Source organism: Puntigrus tetrazona, chromosome 14, assembly GCF_018831695.1.
Source record: "Puntigrus tetrazona isolate hp1 chromosome 14, ASM1883169v1, whole genome shotgun sequence".
Lineage (NCBI taxonomy): Eukaryota > Metazoa > Chordata > Actinopteri > Cypriniformes > Cyprinidae > Puntigrus > Puntigrus tetrazona.
The window spans coordinates 11,317,247-11,344,429 of NC_056712.1; the positions used below are offsets into that span (position 1 = coordinate 11,317,247).

The 27,183-nt window shown below is 37.7% G+C and overlaps 2 protein-coding genes across 2 annotated transcripts in view; one reads left to right on the plus strand and one right to left on the minus strand.

Annotated features, from left to right (window-relative positions):
- Nucleotides 1-18,732, plus strand: part of stox2b (storkhead box 2b) — a 34,201-nt gene extending 15,469 nt beyond the window's left edge. The window contains 4 exon segments of the mRNA XM_043257350.1: nt 5,669-5,821; nt 10,714-12,428; nt 12,431-12,969; nt 16,840-18,732. Of these exon segments, the coding sequence (XP_043113285.1) occupies nt 5,669-5,821; nt 10,714-12,428; nt 12,431-12,969; nt 16,840-17,029 (2,597 nt within the window). The 3' untranslated portion in view covers nt 17,030-18,732.
- Nucleotides 18,733-20,109: 1,377 nt separating this feature from the next.
- Nucleotides 20,110-27,159, minus strand: ctsf (cathepsin F). The gene is made up of 14 exons (XM_043257359.1): nt 26,782-27,159; nt 25,682-25,801; nt 25,288-25,369; nt 25,042-25,100; nt 24,373-24,445; nt 24,006-24,119; nt 23,276-23,424; nt 23,068-23,164; nt 22,825-22,905; nt 22,597-22,716; nt 22,014-22,078; nt 21,700-21,790; nt 21,491-21,549; nt 20,110-21,061 (listed from the first exon to the last, which is right to left on the minus strand). The coding sequence occupies exons 1-14, from the start codon at nt 27,016-27,018 to the stop codon at nt 20,987-20,989; spliced, it is 1,422 nt and encodes a 473-aa protein (XP_043113294.1). The 5' UTR covers nt 27,019-27,159; the 3' UTR covers nt 20,110-20,986.
- Nucleotides 27,160-27,183: the final 24 nt, after the last annotated feature.

Here is a 27,183-nt window from a genome sequence, read left to right on the forward strand (position 1 = left end):
TTCGGCGTGCCTCCTCCTCCATTATCCGACAGCGAAAACGCATTCAAGGATGGCTGTCTCTCTATCATCCTCTTTTTCTCTGCGTGTCACGTCATGCTTGATTTTTTTGCACGCTCGTGTTGTATTAACCCTGTCGGGGACGTGCTGTTCTCACCAGGGCTGTGATGCAGCTGTTGCAGATAAAGACAGGCTATGTTTTTAACCCCTCGGCGCTTGTGTCTGTGTCTTCTCCCCCCCATCAGCCATCGGGCAAGCCCCCTGCTCCGGGCCTACTGTTACAGGGGGGGTGGGGGTGGACAAATGGAGCAGGACGGTCTGAAAATGTCTGCCATTCTCTTCCTGTCTCCCTGCTGGGGGTTAAAGCTGACAGCAACATCACATGTTTTCCATTTTGCTTCTGATAATGCAGCTCTTTGTTGCGCGTGAGCTCACTTCCTGGTTTCCCAGCTATCTGTGAAAGTTTCCACGGTTCAGTTCAGACAAGCTTTTCCACCCTGAGCATCTGGAAGTTTAATTCGGCAATTCTGTTTTGAGTGTTTGTTTTTTTTTAAAGCTTTTGTTACTATAAAGTATTGCGTAGTGATGATATCAGGTGGCAGTACCGTAATATTTTAATATATATCGTGGTGCTGAATGCATGCGTGTCACGCATGTTCATATGTTCCTGACATCTAAAGTAATTTTTAAAAAGTTGATGATGATCATTTGTAATATCACATAGCGTAAACAATAGGATAATTTGTTTTCATGTAGTCAAATTCACGAGCAGGTGATCTTATCGAGTCGAATTTGTATAATGCTTTTCAGAATGCACTGAAAACATTGCGTTAATGCTTGTAATATCTTAATAATAATAATAATATCTTAATATAGTTGTGCCTCGTATCAGACAGATTAAAGATGGACGTTAACGTAGTTTACATTTTGGGATGTTGCAAACAATCAAAAAGTTGAAGTATGCAAAATAATATATAATGCCCGATGCGAATAGAATTTAAGTTGTGGTCAAACTCGAACGTAAATTTAGCGTTTTCTGCAAATTGTAAATTTTTTGCCAAAATAAGAGGGATCATACAAAACGCATGTTATTTTTATTTAGTACTGTTCAGAACGAGAGATTTCTCAGAAAGTATGTTCGTAATGGAAAGCAATAGTTGAAAAACGACCCCTTTAAAAAGCACATACTGTTTATTCTTAATGCTGTGTTGTCACTGAATGATCCACAGCTGTTTTTGTTTGTTTGTTCACGAGTCCCTTGTTTGTCCTGAGCAGTTCAACTTCCTGTTCTACAGAAAAATCCTTCAGATCCAGTTTTCCAGCATCTCTTGTGTATTTGAACCCTTTCCAACAAAAACTATGATTTGAGGTCCATGTTTTCACGTCCAGAAGGAAAAACAATACATTAAGAGCAGGGGTCTAAGTTTTGAACAGAATAAAGATGCGTAAATCTTTTTCTTGTTTTGCCTAAATATGTTTTTTTGTTTCATTCAGTACTGCCCTTCAGAAGCCGCAAGTGATAATTACATGTTTTCCAGAAGACAAAAATGTACCCTGATCTTCAAATGAACGATCCTTCAGCTATTATTTTCTCTTGTGGACTATATGTGAACAGCTTGTTTATTAATATCTTATCCTGGTCAGCACAAAATAAAAAAATAACCATATTTTGTAAGAATAATTTACATTTCACAGTGTACGTATAATTTTGACCACAACTGTATGCATAGTCAAACGTGCTTACGTAAGGAGCTTGGCGGGAAAATGAACAAAATGTATACAAAGTCTCCATTTACTTTCACTAAATCAAGCCACCGAATCAACATCCGACTCTCTGAGCCGCGAGTTACTATTCTCAGTGACGTCTGTCTTGAAATGAACCAAAATTAGTTTCCAGAAGTTGAGCGTCATTGGCGCATCTCAGAATCGAGTATATTGGTTTGTTTTTTGGTTGTTTTTTTTTTAAATGTCTTTTAACCCGAACACACCATGACAATTTGATGACCATGTCAGAGTTTCAGGACTCATTGTAATGCAGAGAGCCGGTCGCATCCTGCTGCTGAATGCTATCACCAACATCACAACACGCATGGACCATCGGAGAGATCAAAGCTCACTCCTCCTCTCTGTCCTCTTTCACTATTGTCTAATGAAACCAATTTTTCTGGAATAAGACCCAGCTTGACCTGAAAACAGCGTTTGTGCCAAAGCACACTTGTGTGGTGAGGAAAAACGTAACGACTGTTTGAAGATTTGCCTTTTTTCTTAGCTTCCCGATGGGAGCTTTATTTTTAGATTCGACCCGTTTGTTTTTATTTCAAACCTATGTAGCGTGCTTTAAGTCGAGGGTTGCTTAATCCCTCTTACCTTTCAGCAAATCGGCTGATTTGCAAATCAAAAAAAAAAGTGCGTCACCTAATTATTCACGATCCACCCTGATGAGATTTATGTGTCCCCTCGGCTTTGTTTTCTACACTAGTGCAGATAAGGTTTTGTAGTTGAGGAGCCCTGCGTGAGATGTATTGTAGTGATGAACTGTGAGAAATCGCTCTGACCGCTGGAGAAGTGATGTTTGGACTGCAGTGTGTTTACTATACAGTGTCTGTGGTCACGAGTGACTGGGCCGCAGGACCGCAGTCCCAGTCGGGCGGCTGGAGCTCTTTCCTGGAAGGAGAAGGAAAACAGTGATGTCAGTGTCTGTGAGGAGAGGTGGTCTGGCGTAAAATATCTCGCAGGGGAGTTAGAGAGTCCTGCGCTGGTGGGGATCAGGAAGCCGACTTCAGCGTATCCACCATTAGGAAGTTTAAGCCTAGTTAATGCGTTTAGTTATGCAACTTTTGTTAAAAATGTTTATATATATTCTCAGTTTCTTTTCATTCGCTTATTAGTCAAAGTTTGGGCTATTTTGCTGCTTATTCTGGGCAAAAACTTTTCACACTTACTAAGAGAGAGGTTTTGTTTTTGTTTGTTTTGACGAACATGCAATGCGAGTACTGTTTCTTTTGTTTTTGTGCATTTTAGGGGAATTTACAGAAGATGGTTGGTAACACAATGATAGACCGGAGTGGGAAAAACTTTACAGTAAAGTTTAGTGTGTTAACATTAATGCAGTAGTTAACTTATATTAACATGAATGAAGTTTTATTAGTATACTTTATCAGATGATTATATATTTAACTTTAAATACTCTTAAAATAAATTTAGATTTATAGTTAATGATTGGTGTCAGGGGCGAGAGCATACAACGAGTATAAATGAAAATAAGGAGATTAAATCCAATCAGGGATGAAATAAACAATATAAAAGGCAGGCAGAACAAAACCACGCGTACATAAAGACCAGATCGGACCAACAGAACTGAAATCACAGGACTTTAAATACACAGGGTAAATCACTAAATTAATCACACACAGCTGAAGACGATAGACAATTAACTAAAAGTAGGTTACACTGAACACATGGCACGAGACAGAAACAATAACAAAAGTCCAAAGACGTGACAATTGGACATAAATACTTAAAATATTTTAGTTAAGTTTTAATAATCTTGTTCTGTTCTGTTATTTATCTTTTTAAAATTATGTATAAAATGAAATATATACCATTTAATATATATATGAAAAGTAAATAAATGATATGATGAATATATATATATATATATATATATATATTAGTACAGAAATTGTTATGTTGAAAGGTTTTAATATTTAATTTAATTTAAAGTTTATATTATTTCAGGTAATGAAAATAGTTTTTGTTGACTTTACCAATTCAGATAATTTCACTGCAGTGTTGATTTAGGGACATGTGTAAAGACTCTGCATCAGGAAAATAATTAGTGCTTTGTTGCTTTTAGCTAAACAGAATTTTAGATTATAAAGCAGCATGTAATGTTCATGGATATCTCATTGGCATTCCTACTACGTGCCTCAAAATGTAGTATATTTCATATGATGCTTACCTAAACACATCTATTTTGTTAGTTGTAGTATGACTTCACGTTTCAGCCAACTGTTGGTGTGTTTGTGTGCAGTCTGTGCATAGTCGGGTTATTCTCTAGTATGTCTTTAGACTCTTATTCTGCCCTTAAGTCTGATATATCTCAGGTGACCTTGTAGTAAAGGATATTCTTAATTCTGCATATGTTTGAGCTGGGATCACCTTTGAACCCAAAGTGCTCACTTGTCTAGTGTCCTGTTAATCTCGTGTTACTTGAACACCTGGTTTTTTTGAGCAGGTTTGACAACCTCCTGGCACCAGGCCAGACTGTAAATAGGACACCTATGCATATCTATAGTTCACATCTCCGCTAGAAGAAACATAACCTTTCATGTTCTACAATCAGATTCCTGCATCTACGGTCCCTGATAACCTGCATCAAACAGATCCTAGGTCAGTGTTTCCTCTTTATCGGTCTGCCCGCCCTCAGCCTGATCTTCACATGGACACTAGTTGACTTTGCGCACACCTCACATGTATTTTGTTCTAATCAGCTTACCCTTGTTCTTCACCAGCCAGGAAGGTGCATTACCAGTATGTTTGTGTCCTCACTTTACACGGCCGATAAGCCCGATTTGGATCCTAAGAGCCAGGGATCCATGCTGAGCTTCTTACCCAGGTGCCAAGGCCTGCTGGCTGGAAGTGTTGCCTCCTCTGGGTGTCTCTTCCAGGGTCTGTACTGGAGGTTCTAGCACCAGATGTTCTGTGCTATTTTTGGGAGAGGTCTTTAAGTAGTACAGAATGTGGGTTTGTCCGGAGAGCAAGTGTTAAGTCGGTAAAGGATGATAGAGTTGTGTCAAGGGCAAAGATTTAATCTCAGCAGGCTAAAGGTGGGATCTGTCATTTCTGCTGCAGCGCTTTTCAAAAACATAGACTGAGGATTAAAATGTTGTTGGAAAGTAGTTTTTGTTTTTTGCGCTGCCAGCAATTTTTTGCCAAAGTGCGGTTTTGAGAGTGTGCTTTAGGGGCCGACTGATGAGGGTTTTCTAAATGTCATTGCTGATATTTGTGACCAATATAATGCTGATATGCATAATGTCAGATATTATGCTGATATGCATAATACCAAATGTGTTGAAATGAAGAAATCGAAATCGTCTACTTACTTATCTAGGTATTTACGTCATGCTCTCGATGCCTAGCGCTCGTTTATAATTTTAAAACATTGTTAAATAAAATATTTATCAAATCTCATAGTTTCTGTTATAATGCGTTGAAAAAATGCACTTGTATCATTTAAAACATTCGAATTCAAAAGTCTGTTTAAAAATCTCTTTTTGTAGTTTTTATAATCAAACATTTAGTTTTTTTTGTTAGCTTTTAAGCACAAAGAAAATTCAAGCAACAGCCATTTATTATTTGCCGTAACTTGACAGAAATTGTTGACTATGTTGCTATCTGTTCATTCATAGTAGTATCTTTTTTTAGATATCGATATTATATCGAGTGATGCAGATAATCTCAACATGGTTAAATATTGGGCAATTAATTGTTTTATTACTAATGTATTGTGTGTTTTTAAAAAGATCTTACGCGGTATAACTTTTTATAATCAGCTCCTCTACAAAGTCACAACACCTGTTCTGCATTAAAGCTAGTGCTTTAACCTTTTAACCTTTCACCTCTGCTACACTGAGTGAATCTTTGACCTTTGATCTCTGTCCTTTTTCAGGTGATGTGTCTCCCATCAGCATGTCTCCCATCAGCCAATCCCAGTTCATCCCACTGGGAGAAATCCTGTGCCTGGCCATTTCTGCCATGAACTCCGCTCGTAAGACTGTCACACAAGAGACTCTCATCGAACACCTAGCAACATGCTTCCCAGGTAACGTCCTCCAATGATATCACAGAAAATCAGTGAAGAAAATGCACTTAAACGCCTTTGTCACAACACATAATCACGATGATCCTAAAATATGCTACAATTCACTTTTTTCGATTTTCATTTTTAATCTTTCTTTTTGCTTGAAGCATCTGTAAGTTTGACATGCTAAATCTGTTTTATGATGGTTCTGTGATTTTAGTCTCTTCAGTTTTTGCCAGTAACACAAACTGTAACCATTTATTCTGGGTAAAGCTTTATAAACAATGATGCGGTCACAGCAGTGATACGGAAAGTTTAACATCCGTTGTTATATGCTGTTTTTCAGAAATGCAGCACAGGATAATGATGTTTTGCTGAAATTAGTGGTTGGATTATGAGGGAAAATGTGTTTTTCTCAGAGGATGTGGTTGTAACAATGTTAACAGTACACACACACACATACATAGTGAATGAATAGACTTGAAGTGTGATGTAAGCACTTTTTAATGAAATTTAGTTTTTTTCATACACCTTAGTTCTGTCAATTGATGAAGAAAAAAATAATCACACAGTTTAGTGCAATTAATAGCGCCTAACATTAAAGTTTTACTATTATAACAATAAAATATACTATAATATTGCAATATAAGACCATTTAAACATTTATAAAAGAGAAGGTGAGTATCACTGATACCAATCTAGGAAGCTGTTATTTTTTCGTAATATTTAACCATTATGCCTTTATAGCCATTTAACGTTACAATGTCGATGACAGCTGATCTGTTTTAAACATTTATTTTCTATATAGAGTATTCAACATTTGAAATGGATCAAAATAGTTGGATCAAAATGGATCAAATTCGTCTTTAGACAAGAATGTGGATTGTTTGAAAATGAATGTAAAAGATGTAGGCCAAGTGTGCTATTAATCAATCTTGTCATCAATAGAATTTCATGCCTTGTCACTTTTGATGGTGCCCAGACATGATTGTTTGTCACAAGGTGTTAAGTGACTTGTCACACATTCGTAAAGACAAGATTGCACCAAAAAACTGTCGGTTGTTCAGTACTTCTAGAATTCAACTGAATTACAGAATAAAACATTATTGCCTGCAGACAGGGCAGCATTGTAGTGTCTTTGTGCCTCAAGGAGCCAGCTCAATGGTCATGACGCACTGGATACTGTACTGTGGTCACTCTGTGTGGAGCGTCAGAGCATTCGAGCTTGAAGCAGGACCCAAAATGGGAAAGAAAGCTTCAGTTCAGTTCAACAAAGCAGGAGGTTATTGCATATGTTACAGCAAATCAAAAATCTGAGTTCGTACTGTAAAACAATTACGAATTGCATGATTTAACAAATGTGACAAACTAGTCATGAACAAGAAACAACAAACATTAAGACAAACAGTCAGTATTCAGTGTTATCAACTGTGACACTGATCACAGCCTTACTTAGCCTGTGTGTGTCGAGGGATGGCTTGCCGTTTCTACAGCAACAGACTTACATGTTATGCATTAATTGTAAAAGAATCACATATTGATTTCAGGACACCCTTGATGGAAGTTTTTGATCCACTTCAAACGTTGACCATTGCCTTTTATAATAATTATAGTACTTATATTTATCTTTGCCCTTCAGCAAGTAGGAAATATAGCTACATAAACAGATTTTTAAATCAGAAGTTTATTTGACTGCTATTGCTTTAAGAGCTGCTGCTGCTGAATGTGACGTGGATTTATCACGCATGCTGGTGGTTTCTTTCACACTTTGTTATGAAATGATGTGAGCAGTTGAAGAGCAAATGCTACGAGCACAGTATAACCGCTGACAGGACAGAAAAATTTGTTGAATAGGTGAAGTTTTTCAGGTGAAGTCTGAAAAGTCTCTTGTTTGATGTGGTCATAAAGATGTTCTGCGTCTGAATAAATGCAATCATTGTCAAGAGAATAGACCGAAGCAGCAGTTGTTCGCGGGGTGGCAAACCCTCTCCCCGCCCCTTTTGGTAAGCGTTAAATATTTTTAATGCCGTTAAACTGGAAAATGGAATCACAAAAGCATGCTAATTTTGACAGCACTAATAGATAGTCAAGACATTTAAATCAGAGGTGAAATGTGCAAGAAACAAAGATTGTGAAGTTAGTGCATTTGATGACTAAAAATAATTGCCATTATACAAGATTATTTGTTAATATGACGTGTCTAGAAAAAAATTGTATTGGCACTGCCTTAATTGTTTCATTACACGTCAGGCATGTTTTTTGTGCCAAACAGATTTGTCAGATTCAGCGTCTCAGCAGTGTGATGTTGATTATGTCATGTGAGACTGAGCTGAAGAGATGGAGCAGATGCTGAGTCATAATGAGCTCTGTGTCCCTTATGTTGTGAGGCAGCGTGGTCGCTATAGAATCATGACCTCATCCTTTCAGCTCACACCCTGAACACAAAGCTGTACGTTCACACAACTGGATCATAACCTCTCCACTTGGACTATAATACTAACACCAAGAAGGCAGGTCAGAATCTGTGTGTGTGAATACCTGATTTGATTTAATTCAGGTCTTAAGGTTACCTTGAACTGTTATAAGTCACTTTAGATAAAAGCAACAGATGTATATATGCATATGAGAGTCTTTGTAAAAGTCATATGGGGATTGTATTGTTGTGTTAGACAGATAAAAGAGACTCATACAGGGTGTATTGGGTGTACAAATAAAGCATACAGGCATTATTGAAATGTAATATGTTATTCCACAGAGCACATTTTCATATGACTCGTGTAGCAGTTCATCTCACTGCAAGTATTGCAGGATAAAAAATTCTACCACCCCCCCCATGAAGTTTTGGTTTTGGCTTCAAATCCAGTGATGTTTATTTTGGAGAAAGCGGCTAAGGATGTTGCACAGATCCTTTCGTGAAAAGAAGTCTTTATTCTGGTGAGGCACACAGCATCATATTATTACTGCTTGGTTCCTCATTTTCCAATTCAAGTCAAAGTCTGTTTGTTTGGAGAAAAAAATACACCCTTTTTTGACATCTGAATGTAACAGTTCTGCAACACAGGCTCAGTGTATTCTTCAGATTTTTTTTTTCTGTGTAATCCAAAAAAAGAGAAAAAATAAGTAGTCCATTATACTTTTACATTATTCTTAATTAAAGAAACATGGTCAGAGGTTAGCCAATGGAGATTTTAGGATTAAACTAATGTCTTAGGTTGCACTCTTCCACATTCATTGGATACTGTTAGTAATGATTTTTTTTTCTTTTTCTTTATAAAACTCTCTGAAGTGTTTCCCAGTATTGGGTTAGAAAGAATGAACATTTGTCCGTGTTGATACATACTGAGATGGCTTATTTTTTTTTGTACCAGTTTAACACAAAAATGTCTGCTGGTTAGAGCTGTGCTTTTTGTTTAGTGTGCTTATTGAAGTCCAGCCAGGGTCTTGTTCCCGTCCCATTCAATACTTCCATTTGTCTTATTTCATATTTTTGAAAACTATTTTATTAATGCTAATAAAAAAGAAGGAACAGGTCTGTCCAAACTTCCAAACATGTTCAACAGTAATTTGAATGTAACACATCCTTCAAAAAGATCTTGTTGAGGAACTTCTCAACTTGACAGCTGAAGATCTTTAGAACCAAAGTGAATTTCTGCAGTAAGTGAAAGGCTGTTGTTCTCTATTGGATTAGACAGTCATTTAAGTGTGTGTGTGTGTGTGTGAGGGAGAGTGTTTGTAAGGTTGAATTAGGATTGCACCTCATTGACAGGGAAACTAAGCAGCAACTATGATGTAAGTACAGGCAACTCTTCTCCACCTCAGTGTCTACATATAGCAATGCTCTGGACTACAAATGTAAATGACAAAGCCGAACAAATATAGTGATCAAGCAACTCTTTAACTCCATATTTTGGCATGTTGAGGCTTCTGTACAGTTTGAGTTTTCCTGTTGAACTGTGACAACACAAATGCACTTACCTAAGCTATTATCAGAAACACCTCTATTTGAACCACAGAGATTTACAGAACAGACCCCCACCCCCAATAAAAAAAAAAAAAACCACACACACAAAAACACACATGGATTTTGAATGGGGTGTTGCCTGCTGCATTTTAACTGCAGTAGGTGGGAGGGGGTGTATTGCGTCACACTAGACTGGCTTTAAGAACTCCATGATGTAACGGGGAGTAATGCCAACAGAGGAGCAAAGCCGTGAAACCAGTCAACCAGGCAGGGAGGGCAGCCACCACTGTGTCATGTCTATATGCTGTATTAAATACACCCATGCATATAGTTTGAAATTTCCCATGCGAACGTGGGAAATTTAATGAAACTACTTTTATGTGCTCAGCTTATATGCAGATATAAACATTCTGATGTGTCATGGATGATATGAAAGGCAGCCAATGAATAATGCACAGTAGACATTGTTATTAGGGGTGGGCGTTATAAACAAAACTCTTGTATTACGATATGAGTCATTTTAATTTGCAGTAGCTACTAACAATATATATCACTATGCATTTTTTGTTTTTAATTATGCTTTTATGACATTTAAAAAGTTTTCATATCAAATTCATTTCTTCTCACCAGTGTCAGTATTGCAAAATACTAGCTTAAATTTAACAAAAAAACCTCACTGACAAGTCTGTGAAAATCTCTTCGATTGATTAATTTCTACCAGTTAATTGTGCCTACCAGTATATCATCCACCCCTAATTGTTAAATGTACCAATTGTAATTACTTGATTTAAAGAGTTACATCATGTAGTTTCACAATCCCATTTTAATATTGGTCATCATGTACAAAATACATGTTGTGCACAATCATATTAAGATTGTAATATGGATATTGTTGTTTTCAAGATTTAGATTTTAGAGCTGATTGTCTTCTGTCTCTTTTTTTATCCCATAGGCGTCCCCACCCCAAGTATGGAGATCTTGCGGCACACGCTCAACATGCTGGTTCGAGAGCGGAAGATTTACCCCACCCCAGAGGGTTATTTCATTGTTACCCAGCAGACATACTTCATCACGCCTTCCCTCATTAGGACTAACAGCAAGTGGTACCACCTGGACGAGAGGATACCGGAGCGCATGCAGCAGCAGCAGCCGTGTACCTCTCCTCACTCGAGTACCATGACACCCTCCACTTCGGGATGTGTCCGGGAAAGACCTCACCACAAGAACCATAGCGACTCATACAACAACAGCTACCGGGAGGACATCCCTAGTACGCATACCTCAACCTTACAGAGAAGGTCTAAGGAGCATAAAGAGTCTTCTCCTGTGTCTCCGCCCCCTCAGCAGCAGCCATCAGAGAAGAGTAAAAGTTCGCTTAGTTTTCCGTTTAAAACAGAGACAAACAGTAAACACAAAGACGGAAGCAGCAGCAGCGGGGAGAAGCAGTCTAAGAAGTTCGGCCTGAAGCTGTTCAGGCTGAGCTTCAAGAAGGACAAGACAAAACATCTAGCCACGTTTTCAGCCCAGTTCCCACCTGAGGAGTGGCCACTGCGGGACGAGGAGACACCCAGTACTGTTCCTAGAGAGGTGGAGATGGAGATCATCCGTCGGATCAATCCAGATCTCACGGTGGAGAACCTTGCTCGCCACACAGCCGTAATGAAACGGTTAGAGGAGGAGAAGGCTCAGCGGAACAAAGCCAACTCCTCTGCTCAGCAGAGCGCCCGCAGCAAGAGGAGCCGCAGTCATCGAAAGGCCCAGCAGGGGAAGGCCTCACGTTCCCATTCCAAAACACGAGCATCCAGGGGGGATCCGTCTGAAGGATCCAATCTGGAAATATCCTATGATCGGGATTACAGATTCTACAGCTCTTCATTGGTACGTTCTCCACGTGAAACCATGATGTCCATGGAGCGGAATAGGGGGAAGTATATGGTTCACAGCAACCCCAATATTGTGGAGTCTCACTTTACCACCGCTCCAGAGTGGGATGTTTCTGGGGAACTGGCAAAGCGGCGGACAGAAATGCCATTCCCAGAACCATCTAGGGCACAGTCGCATTCCAAAGTCCACCGAAGTCATAGTCATACGCAAGAGAGAAAGTCACGTAATGAGAGGTCGGACAAGGCCAAAGAAAGGTCACGTTCCATGGACAACTCCAAGGGACCACTAGGTGGTCCATACTTAGGAGGCCCAGAGGACTTTGAGTGCAGTCCCGATGACAGGAGTCGGTACTACACTGACGATGGTACTTTGAGAGCATCTGCGCAGGCGACCCACTATTCCCGCATCATGCTCTCTGCTGCTAGATTACACTCTGACGTTTGTGTGCCTGATGTTGGAAGAGGATCCTCGGAGGATGCTGTGCTTTACCGGACGCTGGAGAAGAGTAAAAGCAGGGATAGTCTTCCTGCTTACAACGACATGAAGTCTTGCTCTCCTAAAACACCAGTAGACGACTATTTCCAGTGCACTGCAGCAAATGAAGTCTCTCTCTCTGCCCCACCTTCTCTTGCAAAACCCAGCCATGACTTTACGGATAGTGTCTGGAAGGGGATCTCCTCGGAGCGACTGACCCCTCATCTAACGCCACCTCACCCTATAGAATATAAAGAGGAGTCAGCAAAGGGACAAAGTAGTATTTCTATAGCTTCCACGAGCCAAACCCCGAGCATCTCCCCAATGGACGATTGTTGCACCAACACAATCCCGACTCAGGTGACTTGGACAAAATGCCAGAGGTTTACAGTCAAGAGACTTTGTTCAAACCTCCAGACTATGTGGAGAGCAGCTTCTCAAGGCCAGGTACGATAGGTAAGTCCCCTCACACTAAGTCGACAGAGGTCCTGGAGACTCAGGAGCATTTTGATAAACCTCTACCACTGACCGTGCCACCATCCTCGGCTCAGGAGCAGGCTTCATGTGCAGAAACCACTTTCGACTATTATAACGTGTCGGATGATGATTCTGAGGAGACTAGTCATAAGAACCGGGTGGAGGAGAAAGTCCTAGAAGAGGGAGGGACAATGCAGTGGCTGCTGGAAAGGGAGAAGGAGCGGGATTTGCAACGGAAGTTTGAGAAGAACCTTACCTTTCTAAGTCCCAAGGAAGGTGAGAGCAACAACAGCCAAAAATCAGTCCATTCTACCCGATTGGACAGTATGGACTCCAGCAGTGTGACTGTGGACAGTGGATTTAATTCCCCACGGTAAGGCACTCAGGGACACTTTAAGGGTTTGTCTCATTTGTTGCGTTGGCAATAGGGTGTGTCAGAAATGAGGGGTATGCTATTCTATGAATAGACATACGTTATTATCCTTGTTTTTAACTCAGTGTTAACTCACAGGAACATTTAGGGTTTATGCTTTTATAGACATAAATTCTGTAGAGCGTTAGTTTTATCCCAATTCATGCAAACCTTACATTTTCTTATTTTAAGCAGTAGTAACCACCGCTGTGAATGACATTAAGGCCAGAAGCATATGCAAGTACAAAAACACAGATGCCTAGCCAACATGTTGTGGGCACACTGTGCTGTTGTACATACATAACATGTATTCTTGCATTACTGTGGCAGTAATAAACCTTAGTAACTTAAAATGTCTGTGCCATTAAAACCGATGGGTTATATTTTAGATAGCTATAAACATCAACAGTTTAACTAACTTTAACTTGCTTTGCAAGATTGTAAAAATGGTTGTTCTGCTATGACAGCAATTGACTCAAAATATAACTGACCACTTTAGTGGCCCTTGCAGAAGTGATGAGAATGCATTTTACACATTGCATTACAAATATGCATTCTGACACATTTAGCAAAGGTTTGCTTAGAGTATGTTGGAGGCTTAATACTACTGTACTATAAATCACATTTTCACTAAAATGGGAGAGACCCTAACATGTGAGAGCTACCGAATACACCTTAATGTAGGTCAACCACTATCAGTTCTATAACTGCAGTCTTTGAAAGGGTTTACACTATTGGTATTGTTCTTAACAGAATTTTTTGTTTAAATGATATGTTGTATTGGGTACTCCTTTTGTCATTTTTGTCTAAATGAACGTCATGTTTGTATTGTACTGCATTGTTGCATTGTGTGTTCTCATCCAAAATCCATTGGGTTAATTAACATTGTTCTCAAAATGATCACAATATAAAATGGATAAGCACATGTCTGTCACTTTATCTATTGATATGTTGAGGCCTTACTTAAAGAATGAATTGCTTTGAGCACATGATGCAACTTGTGCAACTTTATGTCCTACCGTTATCCTTGTCCTCCCCTTCAGCCTGCACCCAGACTCTTTGATTTCGTCTTCCAAATGTCTGAAACCTCTCATACTGCAAACTTCCAGTACATGTTTTCATGCTCAGACATTGCAGTGCAATAATACTGACTCAGAAAACACTTTAAAGTTGGATGATAAGTCTGTTTTGCAGGCAAAAGTCCAAAATTAAAAAGGCTCAGTATCATCCATAGTGATAGAAATAAGTTTGTGACATCTAATTGAGGAAATATACCTTGTGTTTAAAATCGGACAACTTGAACTGCTGAAATTGATGAAGTGGATGCTTTCTCACTGTGATTGGATGAAGAAAAACAAGCACTGTGCTGATACTCAGGTCAATCTGCGAGGCCGAGCGGTTTATGAGCGCTTCACTACAGTGATGGCGACCCCCGCTCAGTGCTAAAAGCCTGATGAGACATTTCAAACATTTGAGGAAAAAAATGTGCCCCCATGATTTCTTTTGTTTTAATTTTTTTCTTTAATTGTGTTTTTAGTTTGTTTGTTTTCCCAAATTAAAGTATGTTGTTTTTCATGCAGTGGTTCAGTTGCAGTTTTTACCCTGTGTGTGTGTGTGTGTGTGTGTTAGTTTTGTTCAATTCCTTCTTGTGTTTTCATTTAAGGTAAAATTGCTTGTTTGCAGGGGTATGTCTAAAATGTTCAAAATTCTTGTTATGGTTTAATACTTTATATAGATTTCTAAAAAAGCACACCCAGAGTTTTTTTGGGTTTTTTTTTTTGACCAATAACAATTTTTATTTTAAAATATCCAACAGTAGGGGTGGGCGATATACCGGTAGACACGATTAACCGGTAGACATTTGGCAATCTTGTTTTTATCACAGTTAGACGCTTTGGTGACATTGTTGTGCTAAGTGGTCATAAAAATATATAAGGTAATGTGTTTTTAAGCATTGTCATTTTAATATGTGATTTTAAGCAATCAGCAGTGAAAAGGAACTCTTAAAGTGACAGCGTTCTAATATTCCTGCTGTCTGTCATTCATGTAAATTAAACCAAAGAGTGAGAAAATGTATCACTGCTCTTGACAATATAATTTTTGTAACTTACACAGTGAAGTATATGTACTGTTTTTATGCAGAACCCGATTTGTGCAACATGTTCCTTGTGATTAACCAATCAGATTTGAAGTTTATAGTTTTTGTGAAGTTTAGCCTTGCAATGGTGCTTGTACATTCATCAATTCTCATGGGTAAGGTTAGGTTTAAGGTTAGGTGTATGGTTAAGATTTTATTATCTTATTTCTATTTCTTGTAGTTAGTTTCTTATTAAATCCTTTTTTTAAATACGTGACAAGAATTATGAAATTTCTATGGTATCAAAATTGTGATATCATAAAGACTTTAAAGTGACTATAAATTGATAAATATTGTTACCGTGAAATAATTAGCCATAGCGTGATCTGAGATTTTGGTCATATTGCCCACCCATACTACTCTCTATCAAATGTATGCTTTAAATGGTTAATAAAAGCGAATTCATTATTAATAAAATATCTAGATATATAAAATGTACACAAAAAGTCAGATGTTTATTATGTATTTGGAGGGGGTAAACAGTGACCATGATGCCGATGTTTAATATATCTTAAAATATGTAATATGTCAGCTGAATGAATTTCACTCGTAATTTGATTTAATACATTTTGATCTTTGAAATTTGGGCAGTCACATTTAAAATGTTTCAAATAATTTGATATTTTCAGATTACTCTTTATAGATGCAGACTTGCATTCATACAACGTAGGATTTATTGAGTAGACTCTATGTATCGCCACCTTTATAGATGTTCTGTCCCTTCAGGTTTGTATTCCTCATTTTGTCATAGCCTTAAATATTAATCTTCCTCATATCCTATCCTTTCTCCGCTCTGTTGTCCTTGTTTACTTTTCTTTTAGTATTTAGTATTTGGGCAGAATTCTGAATTCCAAAGTGAACAGGCCACAGGATGACAGGAAGAGGAATTAAAACGCGCAGCATTTCCAATAAAACAAAATAACTATATGATTTGTTAAAAAAAATATAGTCCCTGTAATTTATTATATTTTATATTTTTATCATTTTAAACAGTGGTGTGCTCCTGTGAAAATTTACAGCACTGCAATAATTATCCACTGCATTTTGTTCCTGATAAAACATTGACAACATGATTTACGTTTGATTTTGAATCCGTTTTAATCAAGCTTTTTTACAATTTAATTCAAATTCTGCATTCTGTTTACAAGTTCGATTCAAATGACCAAAAAAGACACTTTGGAAATTCAACTGCCTTCTCAGTTTAGTTCTGAATGGATTAATAATGCATTAATAACAGAGATTGTGATCCTTAACCTTGACTAACCCCCACCTTTGTTTCTTTTTCAGCTCTGCAAAAAATGTTTTTCTAGCTTAGATTTTTTTTGTCTTGTTTTCAGCCAAAATATCTAGATTTAATTCTTGAATCACAAAGGATTTTCGAAACAAACCGTTTTTTCGGAAAATACAAAAAAAAAAGTCCAGCTTGAAACGAGCAAAATAATCTGCTAAAGGAGTAAGCTAAATATTTTTCTGTTGTTCTAAGCAAAAACTCTTTTTTTTTCTTCTGAAAACAAGACAATAATTCCTACTTGTCTCGAAAATCTTTCATTTAAGAATTCCTAGATATTCTGGCTGTAAGCAACACTAGAAGATCATTTTTTGCAGTGCTCCTTGTTACTAATCAATTTTCCATTTCTGCTTTCTTCATAACGCTTTCGTTCTCTTTCCCTCTCTGTCCTTCTGTACTGCTTCAGCACGCGGGAAAGCCTTGCTTCGAACACCTCGAGTAATGTGGAAAATAGCAGGCGGCAGAATATGGCTTTGAGTCCAGGACACATTGGCACCAAAAGACCCCCGCCGCCCTACCAGCCCCCCAGCTTCCGCACCATCCGTGAGCCGGCCCCCAACCGCACGGAGAAACAGGCCTCCATCACCAGCGTGTAGTGATGGGGACGGCCTCAAAGCCCGCTTCGCCAGGACTGTTACCATCTTACAGAGCTCGCGTGACGCCTGTTCCTGCTGTTTTCAAATGTAGACGTGTTTCAAAAAAAACACACTTCACGTCATGATTCACTGGAGGTATCTTTTACTGTATTACCTTTTATATTTGTAATACCGCTGCAGACCAACAAGTCACTTCAAATTTGCGCCGATCTGCTCGGGATAAAATCCTCGATCAAACTCATTTGTAGGTGTCCTTTATAGCTTAATGTATCCACTACGGGTCTTAACTGTCTTCTGATCCAAACTTGGCTGCGTTGCCTCTGCCTAGTCATTCATCGCTGTGTCTGGTGTGTCATTCTGTACGCTCAGGTCCCTCTGAACTCTACCGACTTAGTGTCTCACGTTCGCCGGCCCAAATTTGAAGGCCACGATAATCTCCCTGGAAATCCGAACAAGCTCATCTGTTTCTGCTGGAACCGCTCTACCGCATCCTCGTGTATCGTCCGCCGTCCTGGGATTTCTCTGGGACGTTTATGTAGTATCTTTACAAAACCTACCACCGTTAATGCATTATTTGTTTATATATATATAAAAAAATACCAATTGAAATAATACTGGTGCTTTCTCATTGAATGGACCGTTATTTAAAAAAAAAAAAAAAAAAAGTCGGAATCCATTTTTTTTTTTTTTTAATTCTCCAATTATTTTTTTCGATTCTCCAGATTTTCTCTGTTAACCAGGTGCTCAACTACTAGACGACACAGAATACACACATTGCTACCTCCACTATTTGTACAGTCGTAGAGGGAGACATGAGAAGAGACGTCCACCCCCACCTTAGGCCCGCTGTATTAGACGAACCACTATCAGCTTGCAAACTGTGAATGTACTGCTAGTGCTTTTCAATCACATTTCCATCATCAAGCGTTAGTAACCTACTGTTCTCATACTAATAGAGCCAAATCTCATTGTAATAGAGAGGAGACTTGTGTAGAGTTTGGAATCATATAGGACCCATATAGAGTGGATAATTTAGAACTTCATATCTCTGATATGTCCTGCCATTTTCAATTAATTATTGTTATTATGATTATTGTTATGACTGCAATTCATTTTGTTTCCCCCGGTTCTTTTAGTGCACAAGTTCACTGTAAGCATTTAGGACAACATTTCACTGATTCTTCAGATGTGGGGCAAAACTTTCTTTTTTTTTTTTTTTTTTTACCCAAAAAGTTACTTTGTGTACAAACCTTTTTAGCTGCATTGTTTTAACACTCTTAAAATATTAAAACAAAAAAAGTGTTATTTTAAATACCGTAAATTCTGGACTATAAAGCGCACCTGCATATAAGCTGCATCCGCTCTATTTAAAAAAAAAATAAAAATAAAAAAATAAACAAGCCGCACCTGCATATAAGCCGCATCCGCTCTATTTAAAAAAGTGTTGCTCTTCCCGCTGCCTCCTCCAGCGTCTCACCGTAGACTCATTGACGCCAAGCTTCCGAGCAGCAGCGCGGTTTCCTTCTTGTATAACGAGACCGATGGCCTTCAACTTAAAACTTGAATCATACGAACCTCTTCGTGTGGGTTCCATGATGAAGGGGTGAGGATTTGAAAAGATAGAGTTTGACAGGATTGGTCATTTGTCGTCCTTCTATCCGCTTCTACCGACTTATATCTGCTAAAGAGGAGCTAGCGTATTCTTCTTGAACTAGCGTATTCTTCTTTGCATTTATTTGGTCTTAGTTTTGATTCTAATTCCGGTTAGAGCGCCCCTAGCGGTGGAAAAAAATCTGCAGAATAGCCGCACCTTTGTACGAGCCGCATGGTTCAAAACCTATGAAAAAAGTAGCGGCTTATAGTCCAGAATTTACGGTAGTAATGATTCGCTTTTTTCTATTGCATTGCGGTTTTTATATACATCAACTTGAAGATAGAAAATGATTTTTGCATAATTTCCTATTAGAATATTGAAGTCCTTTTACTATTAGCGACGCTAGATAAATAAAGTGGCTACAGCAAATCAGTTCTTATATGGTTATAAGACATATATAACCGTAAGTTAAAGTTAAATGCTAAATTTGTCACTAGTTATGACAAATATATTTTACATTAGTCAACTAATTTTTATAAATACTGACGAATCTAGTAAATTCTGTCACGTGAACGTACACATTTTGTATCTGACCTAGCAAACAAGCCAGAAAACGTGCACTCAGTTTACTCAAATTTTTTTTTTTACTCAAAAAGTTTACTCAAAATAATTCTTTGATGCATTAGCATTTGTCCCCCGCCCTGTTTTATCCTTTGCCCTGTTTTGCCCCAATATTTCAGAATCAGTGAGTTCTACGTTTTTAAATGAGTTATTCAATTATAAGTCTGAAAGAATAGCTTTTTTCTTTTGTTAAACGATGTTCGCTGCTCCGTTTAGTGAACATCTGTCATATTCATCCGAGTACGAGTCCCCTCATGAGTTCTAGAGGACTGTAAAATGTCACGCTCTCCAATAAATGGATAAACTGCAGCCAGGACTACCTTGTTATACCATTTTTGCACTAATGCCTGTTCTCTGGTGACTGTAAAAAGAAAAAGGAAAAAAATCATCCGAATGGATGTTCTGTTTATAATGAACATATTTCATACGAAATACTGATAGTCCATGAAATGTCTTCCCAAAACATGATGGATTTCTTATGGTTCTCAATAACATTGTTCCTTATTGTGACATTATGTCATTCTGTAAGAGATGGCCTATCTGTCAAGCTGAGTATAAAAACCTACAAGGGGGATTTTTTGGTAAAGTCTATAATATTTAAAAAAGAAATTCCCCGTTTGTGTAGTTGTGCTGTTAAATGTTTTAGTGTACTAAATCCCTCCCTTGGGGATTGTGTAACTTTTTAAGACAATAAAATAACATGACATGTTTAATTTAACTGTGTGATCTCTGTCGAGGTCAGTGCCGTGCACATCGAGGCAGACTACCGCAAATAACCACTAGAAGGCTCCACAAAATCTGGTATTTTCCTTTTCATAAAGTTGAATCATTTACACAAGAACCTATCGTCGCAATTAAGCAAGGCTGAGACATTTAGGAGTTTATTCGGCAATGCAGCTTTGATAATGCATTAAAGATACAGCTGGTTTGAACAGCAACTGCGCGGCAACTGAGAAACGCATCATTTCTGCCGCAACTCAAACCTCAAACTAAACGTCCATTGTGCATTTGGAAAAAGCATCTGCCACTTTTCCCCATGCAACAAAATGAGGGTAAAAACAGCAATACTTACATTAACGGAATGATCACAATATACTGTGGAAATTCGTAGTGTGCAAAATCTAGTTTGCAAGACCAGCAGCTTAAAATATTCAGTAAAACGCACTTGGAAAAAATGAAATACACTGTTAAAATGCTAATCTGTTCAGCGGGGTTAAAAGCAAATATGACACAGGCTCAACTCATTGGTTTGGAATTAAATTAACAATTAGGTAAAACGCAGAATGCAAAACTTAAAGAGTTCAATTCAAAATAATTAGAGTAAAATACCAAGTAATTAACTAAATGACCTAGTCTAAAATCACAATAACACACGTTATGTTTTAGTAACGTGGTAAACTGTGCTGTTATCTTGTACCTGTTTGCTATTTGGTAATCTGCTGTGTCCGTAACATCACATGTGGATCGGAGGTAATGTACAACAAATTCAGCTATAGCATTATATAACAGCAAAATGACTGGTAACTAAAGTACTTGACCTATACTGAACTATTGAGAATTATGTGCTTATGTGGATAAAATATGTGCAGAATGTGTGTTTTACACTGATCACATGACGACTGAAACAGAGTCACATGTTCATGATTGTTTTTAAATGTTTTCTATCCATGCTTCCTTGCTTTCTGTGTGTGTGTGTGTGTGTGTGTGTGTGTGTGTGTGTGTGTGTGTGTGTGCACGCACATCTAATTCACAACTGCAGATGAGCACATCTTGTTGATTCCACACAGTCTGGATCCTCTGTACAGGTAATAGTAACCCTATAAGACAAGTACAGGAAAAACATGTGAACATTTCTGCGATATCACACAGTCCACAAAAATCTACATGTAAGTTACGAGCATAAAACAATGACAATGCATTTTCACACAGTATAAGTAAATAATCATATCAATCATATCAATACACTCAAAAGCAACTCTTTAAAAGATTTGGCTCACTTTTTAAAAATCTGAAATATCAATTCATCACCACTGGATCACTTTTAGTGTATTACGTGCCAAAAGAGCAAGACTAGAAGTTCTTACATTTTCATCTGGAGCAATTTTAGATGCTTTTTCCTTTATTTTCTAACAAACTTTCTGACATCAGTAATGTTTTCCAACAGCAGTCAAGGCTGTGTATTAATGTTAAAATCATCAAATAATGATTGCTCCCATTTTCTTGCACATTGTTGAGCTGATTCATACCTGCTCTCCATAGTCCTCTCCCCAGCTGTTCTTGATGGCCCAGAATGGAATGCCATTACCTGCACAAGAAAGCAGAAAATTAAACTCAACATTAAACTGACTGATTCTACATGCCTGTAAATGTACATCCAAAGTATTCTGAAGCTTTGTTTTGCATAGCCTTGCTGTTTAAACACCTGAAGTTCACATCTGTATCAGTATAAACTCACGTTGTCCGAATCCCACAAGCAGCACAGCGTGATCGATCATCCAGGGGTTACAGAAGATCTTCAGTGGATGAGATACTCCCTTTCTGTAGAACTACACAGAGTGAAAAAAAAATCATGTTTAAAAAAGGCAACTTCAAGTGTGTGTGTGTGTGTGTGTGTGTGTGTGTGTGTGTGTGTGTGTGTGTGTGCGTATAATGTAAAAAAATACACACACACACACACATTTTTCAATTACATTATATACAATTTTGCCCAGAACATTACAGTAAAATATATTAATGGTATATTTTTCCAACTAGGGGTTATTCTTTTACCTGCATGGCAAAAGCATTGAGGGCAGCAGAGACCGGACCATTCTCAGACAGCCAAGCAGCAATCTCTACAAGGAAATACCAATCAAAACATTTTACAGATGTACTGCAACAAAAGATCTTTGAATAAGTCCTGTTCTTTTTTTAAACTTTGTGCACATTACATATGATATTAAAGGTATAAAACTGCATTCAACATTGACAATAATTTAAAAAAGCTGTTTCTTGAGCAGCAAATCATATTTTAATGATTTCGGAATAATCTTGTGACACAGAGCAATGATTCTAAAGAGACTTGAACAGTGATGAATAGCATTTAAATACATAAAAAGAAAGAAAAAATATTTTAAATTGCATATACTCTAAATGCAGCCTTGGTGTATTTCCATTCAAAACAATGGATGTTTTGTAATTATCAATGGTGTATTAACACTTAAGTAAGATTAGCTTATAGCTCATATTTCTCTCCAAATGTTCTGATATAAATATTTGATCTTTTTAATTTCCTGCTTTAATTTCCTCTAGTGCAGGTATCTCCACCATCAGTGTTGTTTTAGAGTGTTTTTGACACATCTCTCTCACTCACCGTTTTCATTGTCAGGCAGCTCGACAGAGCTGTTAATGTAAGCGGCCACCTTCCCTGAAGAGAAATCACAGCTCTGCTTGTGTCCTATGTAGTTGTAGTCCGTTTCCGTCTCAAGACCTCCTTTACAGGTAAAAGAAAGAAGCGCATTTATAAGGGGCATGTTTATTCTTACAGACCGTCTGTAGGTAGTTTGACTGAAATTGCCTTCTAGGGAATGTTATTTCTTACCAAGCTTCTCGATGGCTTCGTAAGCATTAGACGGCAGTCCACCTCCACATGCTTGGTCCAGTTTATCACAGTCGACCAGTTCTGTGATGCAAATAGATGTTTTAGTGAATAGACAGTTTAATATAGCAGCATTTATTTGAAATATTTTATCACTGTAAATGTCGCTTTTAATTAGTTGTATGCCACCACGCTGAATAAAAGCACACCCCAAAGTTTTGAGTAATCCTGTAGTTATATATTTACCCTGCTCTGAGAGAGAAAGAAGCTGTCCAGTTTTCTTGAACCACTGTCCTTCAATGTTTCCAGTCACAGAAAATGCCCAACATGAGCCACACATGCCCTGCAACAGACAGCCAAAATGTTTAACTAAATATCATGTTGATATGTAGTCAAATTCTGGAGAACTTCTATTGGGATTGTTATTTCATTGATCTAATCTGTGCCATCACACCTGATTCTTCACAGCACTGACTGCCCCGTGGTCCCTCCAGTCCCAATTGTCAGGAGCAGTCTTGCTAGCCGGAGTCGCTGGCTTTACCTGCTTCTTCAGGCTCCACTGACTCAGCATCGGGTTCAGGTACATCATTCTGAACTCATCCTCTAAACACACAGAGGTTGGGATTAGCTGCATTGATATGATCTTATACTCAATACATGTTGGATTGGTCGACCGATATATCGCCGAGGCCTATTTTTCAAATATCGGCATTGGGCGATAACTTTTTCTGTTTGGCCGATATGTCTGGTATTTGATGGTGTGCAAGACTTTTATTTTGACAGCGCTGAGAAAGGACGCACCTGAGCGCAGACTGCTCAGATTCTCTCTCGTTCGCCACCATCATTTAGTTCTGTCTAATATGGATAGAAGCACATCTAATAATCAGATTAAAATTAAAATGTTTACATTGTATGTATTATAATGATTGATTTTTGTTTTTTAATAAATACTTTGTCTTATATGTTTATACTGCATATTTATATTTTAAATCAACTTTCAAATTATTTGAAATTTCTTAAATATTAATAAAAGAATTAAAGTTATATCGGCCTAATATCGGCTATCGGCACCAAGATATTGGCATCTGCCTTCAAAAAAACGATATCGTTCGACCACTAGTCCCACGTGTTTCAAATTTTGTTGTAGTAATAACTAGGTCATTTTAACGAATCCATAAACATACCTGTGAGGTCACTGAACTTGGTGACCCCGTACTCAGCTGACCCCTGTTCCAGAGATTGCAGCGTCTGTGCCGTTTTCATATTCTCTTGGAAAATGCGCAGGCGCTTCTCTGCCTCTGTGGAGTTTAATGGGTCAGCGCTTAAAGAAAGAATTTTTATTTTGTATGTGCATTATAATTAACTGACCTACTAGTGTAGAAAACAAAGGCTGTATTAATTTACATTTACAGTATCTGTGTGACAGGTAACATATATTAATATATATACGTATGCTTATACAATTGCACAAGATTACAAACTGTTTACTTGTTTATTATTACAAGTATGACAAGTTACTGTAAAGTTCATGTAAAGTATGTTGTGTTTTACCTTCTTGGGAGCTGTATGTTCGATTGTATGTGATCATAAAGTTTTTAAACTCTGTCAAAAGCTCCACAGTTTCCTGAAAACAGCAACAACATAATAAAAATCATAAAAGGCACAATGAAAAGCTCACAAATATTTAACCCTGTAAAGGTTTGAAAATGTTTTAGAATTGGAACGGATTATTGACAAAATATGTAAAAAATATATATATATATCTTAAATAGTTTGTGTGGTTTTTTTTGTGGTTGTTTTTTTTAATTATTATATTTGTACATCATGTTTTTATATATCTAATATAATGTAATTCCTAGAGGAGGAAAAAAATGTTTCTCATGTATTATATTTGATACTCATATTGTACCATGATTTTTCTAAAAGGTGATGTATGGATAACAAAGTAAATTTAAGTTGCTTCAGTCTAGTATGTATTCATCTTACATTTACTTTAGAAATTTTTTTTAGATTTTACAGTAAAAAGACACATGAAACATATCCTGAAGGGGGACACTATACTGTACGGTCTTTATACTAATGATCAGACGACAGAGAGCATGTAGTAGGTTTTTCAGCAAGGTTGAGATCCAGTAGGTTTTATAGAGTTAACTGACTTTATAGGGTTAATTGCAAACATTCAAACGACACTTTAGGTGTATGTTGCACATTTATCCTTACCTTCATGGGTTTGCCGTGGGTTAGAGGTACGGCTGCAACCTTTTTGAGCTCCTTGGAAACTAAAGAATGAATAATATGAAGGTAACTACACACGCATGTGGATGTATGATCAAAATCACTGATATCCCAAACATTACAATGAGCACGCATGTCTCTGTGTTTTACACCACAGCAGTATATCACGTGATAAAGATGATTTGGACTACATGAGGCTGACAGATCTGCCATCTGTCCCCGGATACTGACCCGCAGGCTGGCATTTCTGTTTAAGTAGGGTGGATTTATTTTCCCAGGGAATGTCCCAAACCTCAAACAAACAAACCTCCGTCTGTGGAGAGACAGAATGGGGCGATTAGGAGAGTGAATGTGCGTTGTAAATTTACAAAACTGCATTTCTTTGCAGCAAATGGGCAAGTTTGCCAAACGTCTGGCTAATTTTTCAACAAAATCATGAGGTTATCCTTTTTGAATTGTTTTGAACATGAAATCAAAATTGCAAACATGCTAATAATGGACAAAATGAAACTCCACCCTGAATGGCTTGTGTGCTGTGTATTGACTGTCATGGGTATCATCTGAGTTTGCCATTACAGGACACAGAGCAGTGTTTTATATAGCTTAAGGATTAGTGTTTGCTCACCTTCTGTTTGTGAGGCTCTGGGAAAAAGTCACAGGTGTCCACACCGCTCAGCTTTAGGGACTTCTTACACTGAGTGCTTCCAATCTCAACCATAATACTGTACCGAACACCTTTTACTAGCTGTGGAGGACACAGAACAGAAATTAAAGACTAAATATTTTTTTCAATGTAATAAGTAATAATAAGTCATCTTAAAATATCTGTTACATATTTTAATGACGATTGATGATTTATAGAAACAATAATTCATAAAAATAAATACACAAATTTGTTATATTACAAACTGCAAGAATTTGTGATATTTATAAAACAGCAGTAGGCTTTTTTTAACAGCTTTTAAATATTCTGTCCTGTTGCTTTTTGCGTTCTTCCATCTGTGTGACATTTCTCTAATTAAAGTTGTTTTTCATTCTGACGTAGTTGACAATAGATGATGTTCTGGACTTTATTTGTAAGATGGGTAAATAGCACATTTACAAAACAAAGCATTTTAACGTTAATCCTTATTGCAAAACTAAACATTTTTTAAGTATAAATAGAAATAGAATACAGAATATACATATACATATATATATATATATATATATATATATATATATATATATATATATATATATATATATATATATATATATATAAACTTTGCATTTTATTCGTTTATTTTAATAATTACACCTCCCTTGTTTTTTTTAATATTTCGATACATCAATACATCTGATGCAGAGCTGATTTATATGCATCTTTATCATATAAAAGCATTCGTATATGCGCAAAAGTGCGCAGCTTTTCTCTGAACAACCGTAATGAACAAATGCGTAAAATGCGCGCAGTGTGATGCTGCTTAAATCAGCTCAGCGCTGTTACGTATCAGAGGCCTCTGCGCTTGTTTACGTCTAATCACATGAATGCGGTAAAAAATAGCTCCTTATAATAAACTTATTGTCACATATCAGAATCGTGTAAGTCAGTATGTCACGTCATGACTAAGACATAAACAATAACATATATATATCAAGAATTATAGATAGGTTACATGTAGGTTTGTACCCGTTGATAACACATATTAGAAATTTAACGGATTAATTTATTTATAATTCTACCTGCTTGCTGGCCGAAATGATTTTGCTAACACGGCGTATATGCATCGCGTTGGAGCCCATGTTATATCGTTCCTCTGCAAATTTGACTGCTTTCATAACCCCTGGGTCTGACTCCGACAAACGGACCGGGGATCCCGGAGCTCCGATAACCGGTCGATCCGGGCCATCTTCTAAAGCCAGAACCAGCCCGACCAGGACGCAGCAGGCGATAACGGGGTAACCGTGGTTAAAGTACATGTCGAGCTTTCGGAACAGAAAGCAGCGACGTAAGATCACGACGGGTCGTTGATTTCAGATCGTAAGCTCGCAGTGTTTTGTTGCTCCACACAGCACAGCGTCTGGCGGCGATATGCCCCGCACAAATATGGACGACTGAAAGCCGCAGTAATGCCCCGCACAAAG

Excerpts from the sequence above, each read along its gene's own strand:
- ctsf (XM_043257359.1), bottom strand. The coding sequence starts at position 27,018 with ATGTACTTTAACCACGGTTACCCCGTTATCGCCTGCTGCGTCCTGGTC. Across the intron at positions 25,802-26,781 it reads TCATTTCGGCCAGCAAGCAG|CTAGTAAAAGGTGTTCGGTA; the intron begins GTAGAATTATAA and ends TGTCCTCCACAG. Across the intron at positions 25,370-25,681 it reads CAGAGCCTCACAAACAGAAG|ACGGAGGTTTGTTTGTTTGA; the intron begins GTGAGCAAACAC and ends GTCTCTCCACAG.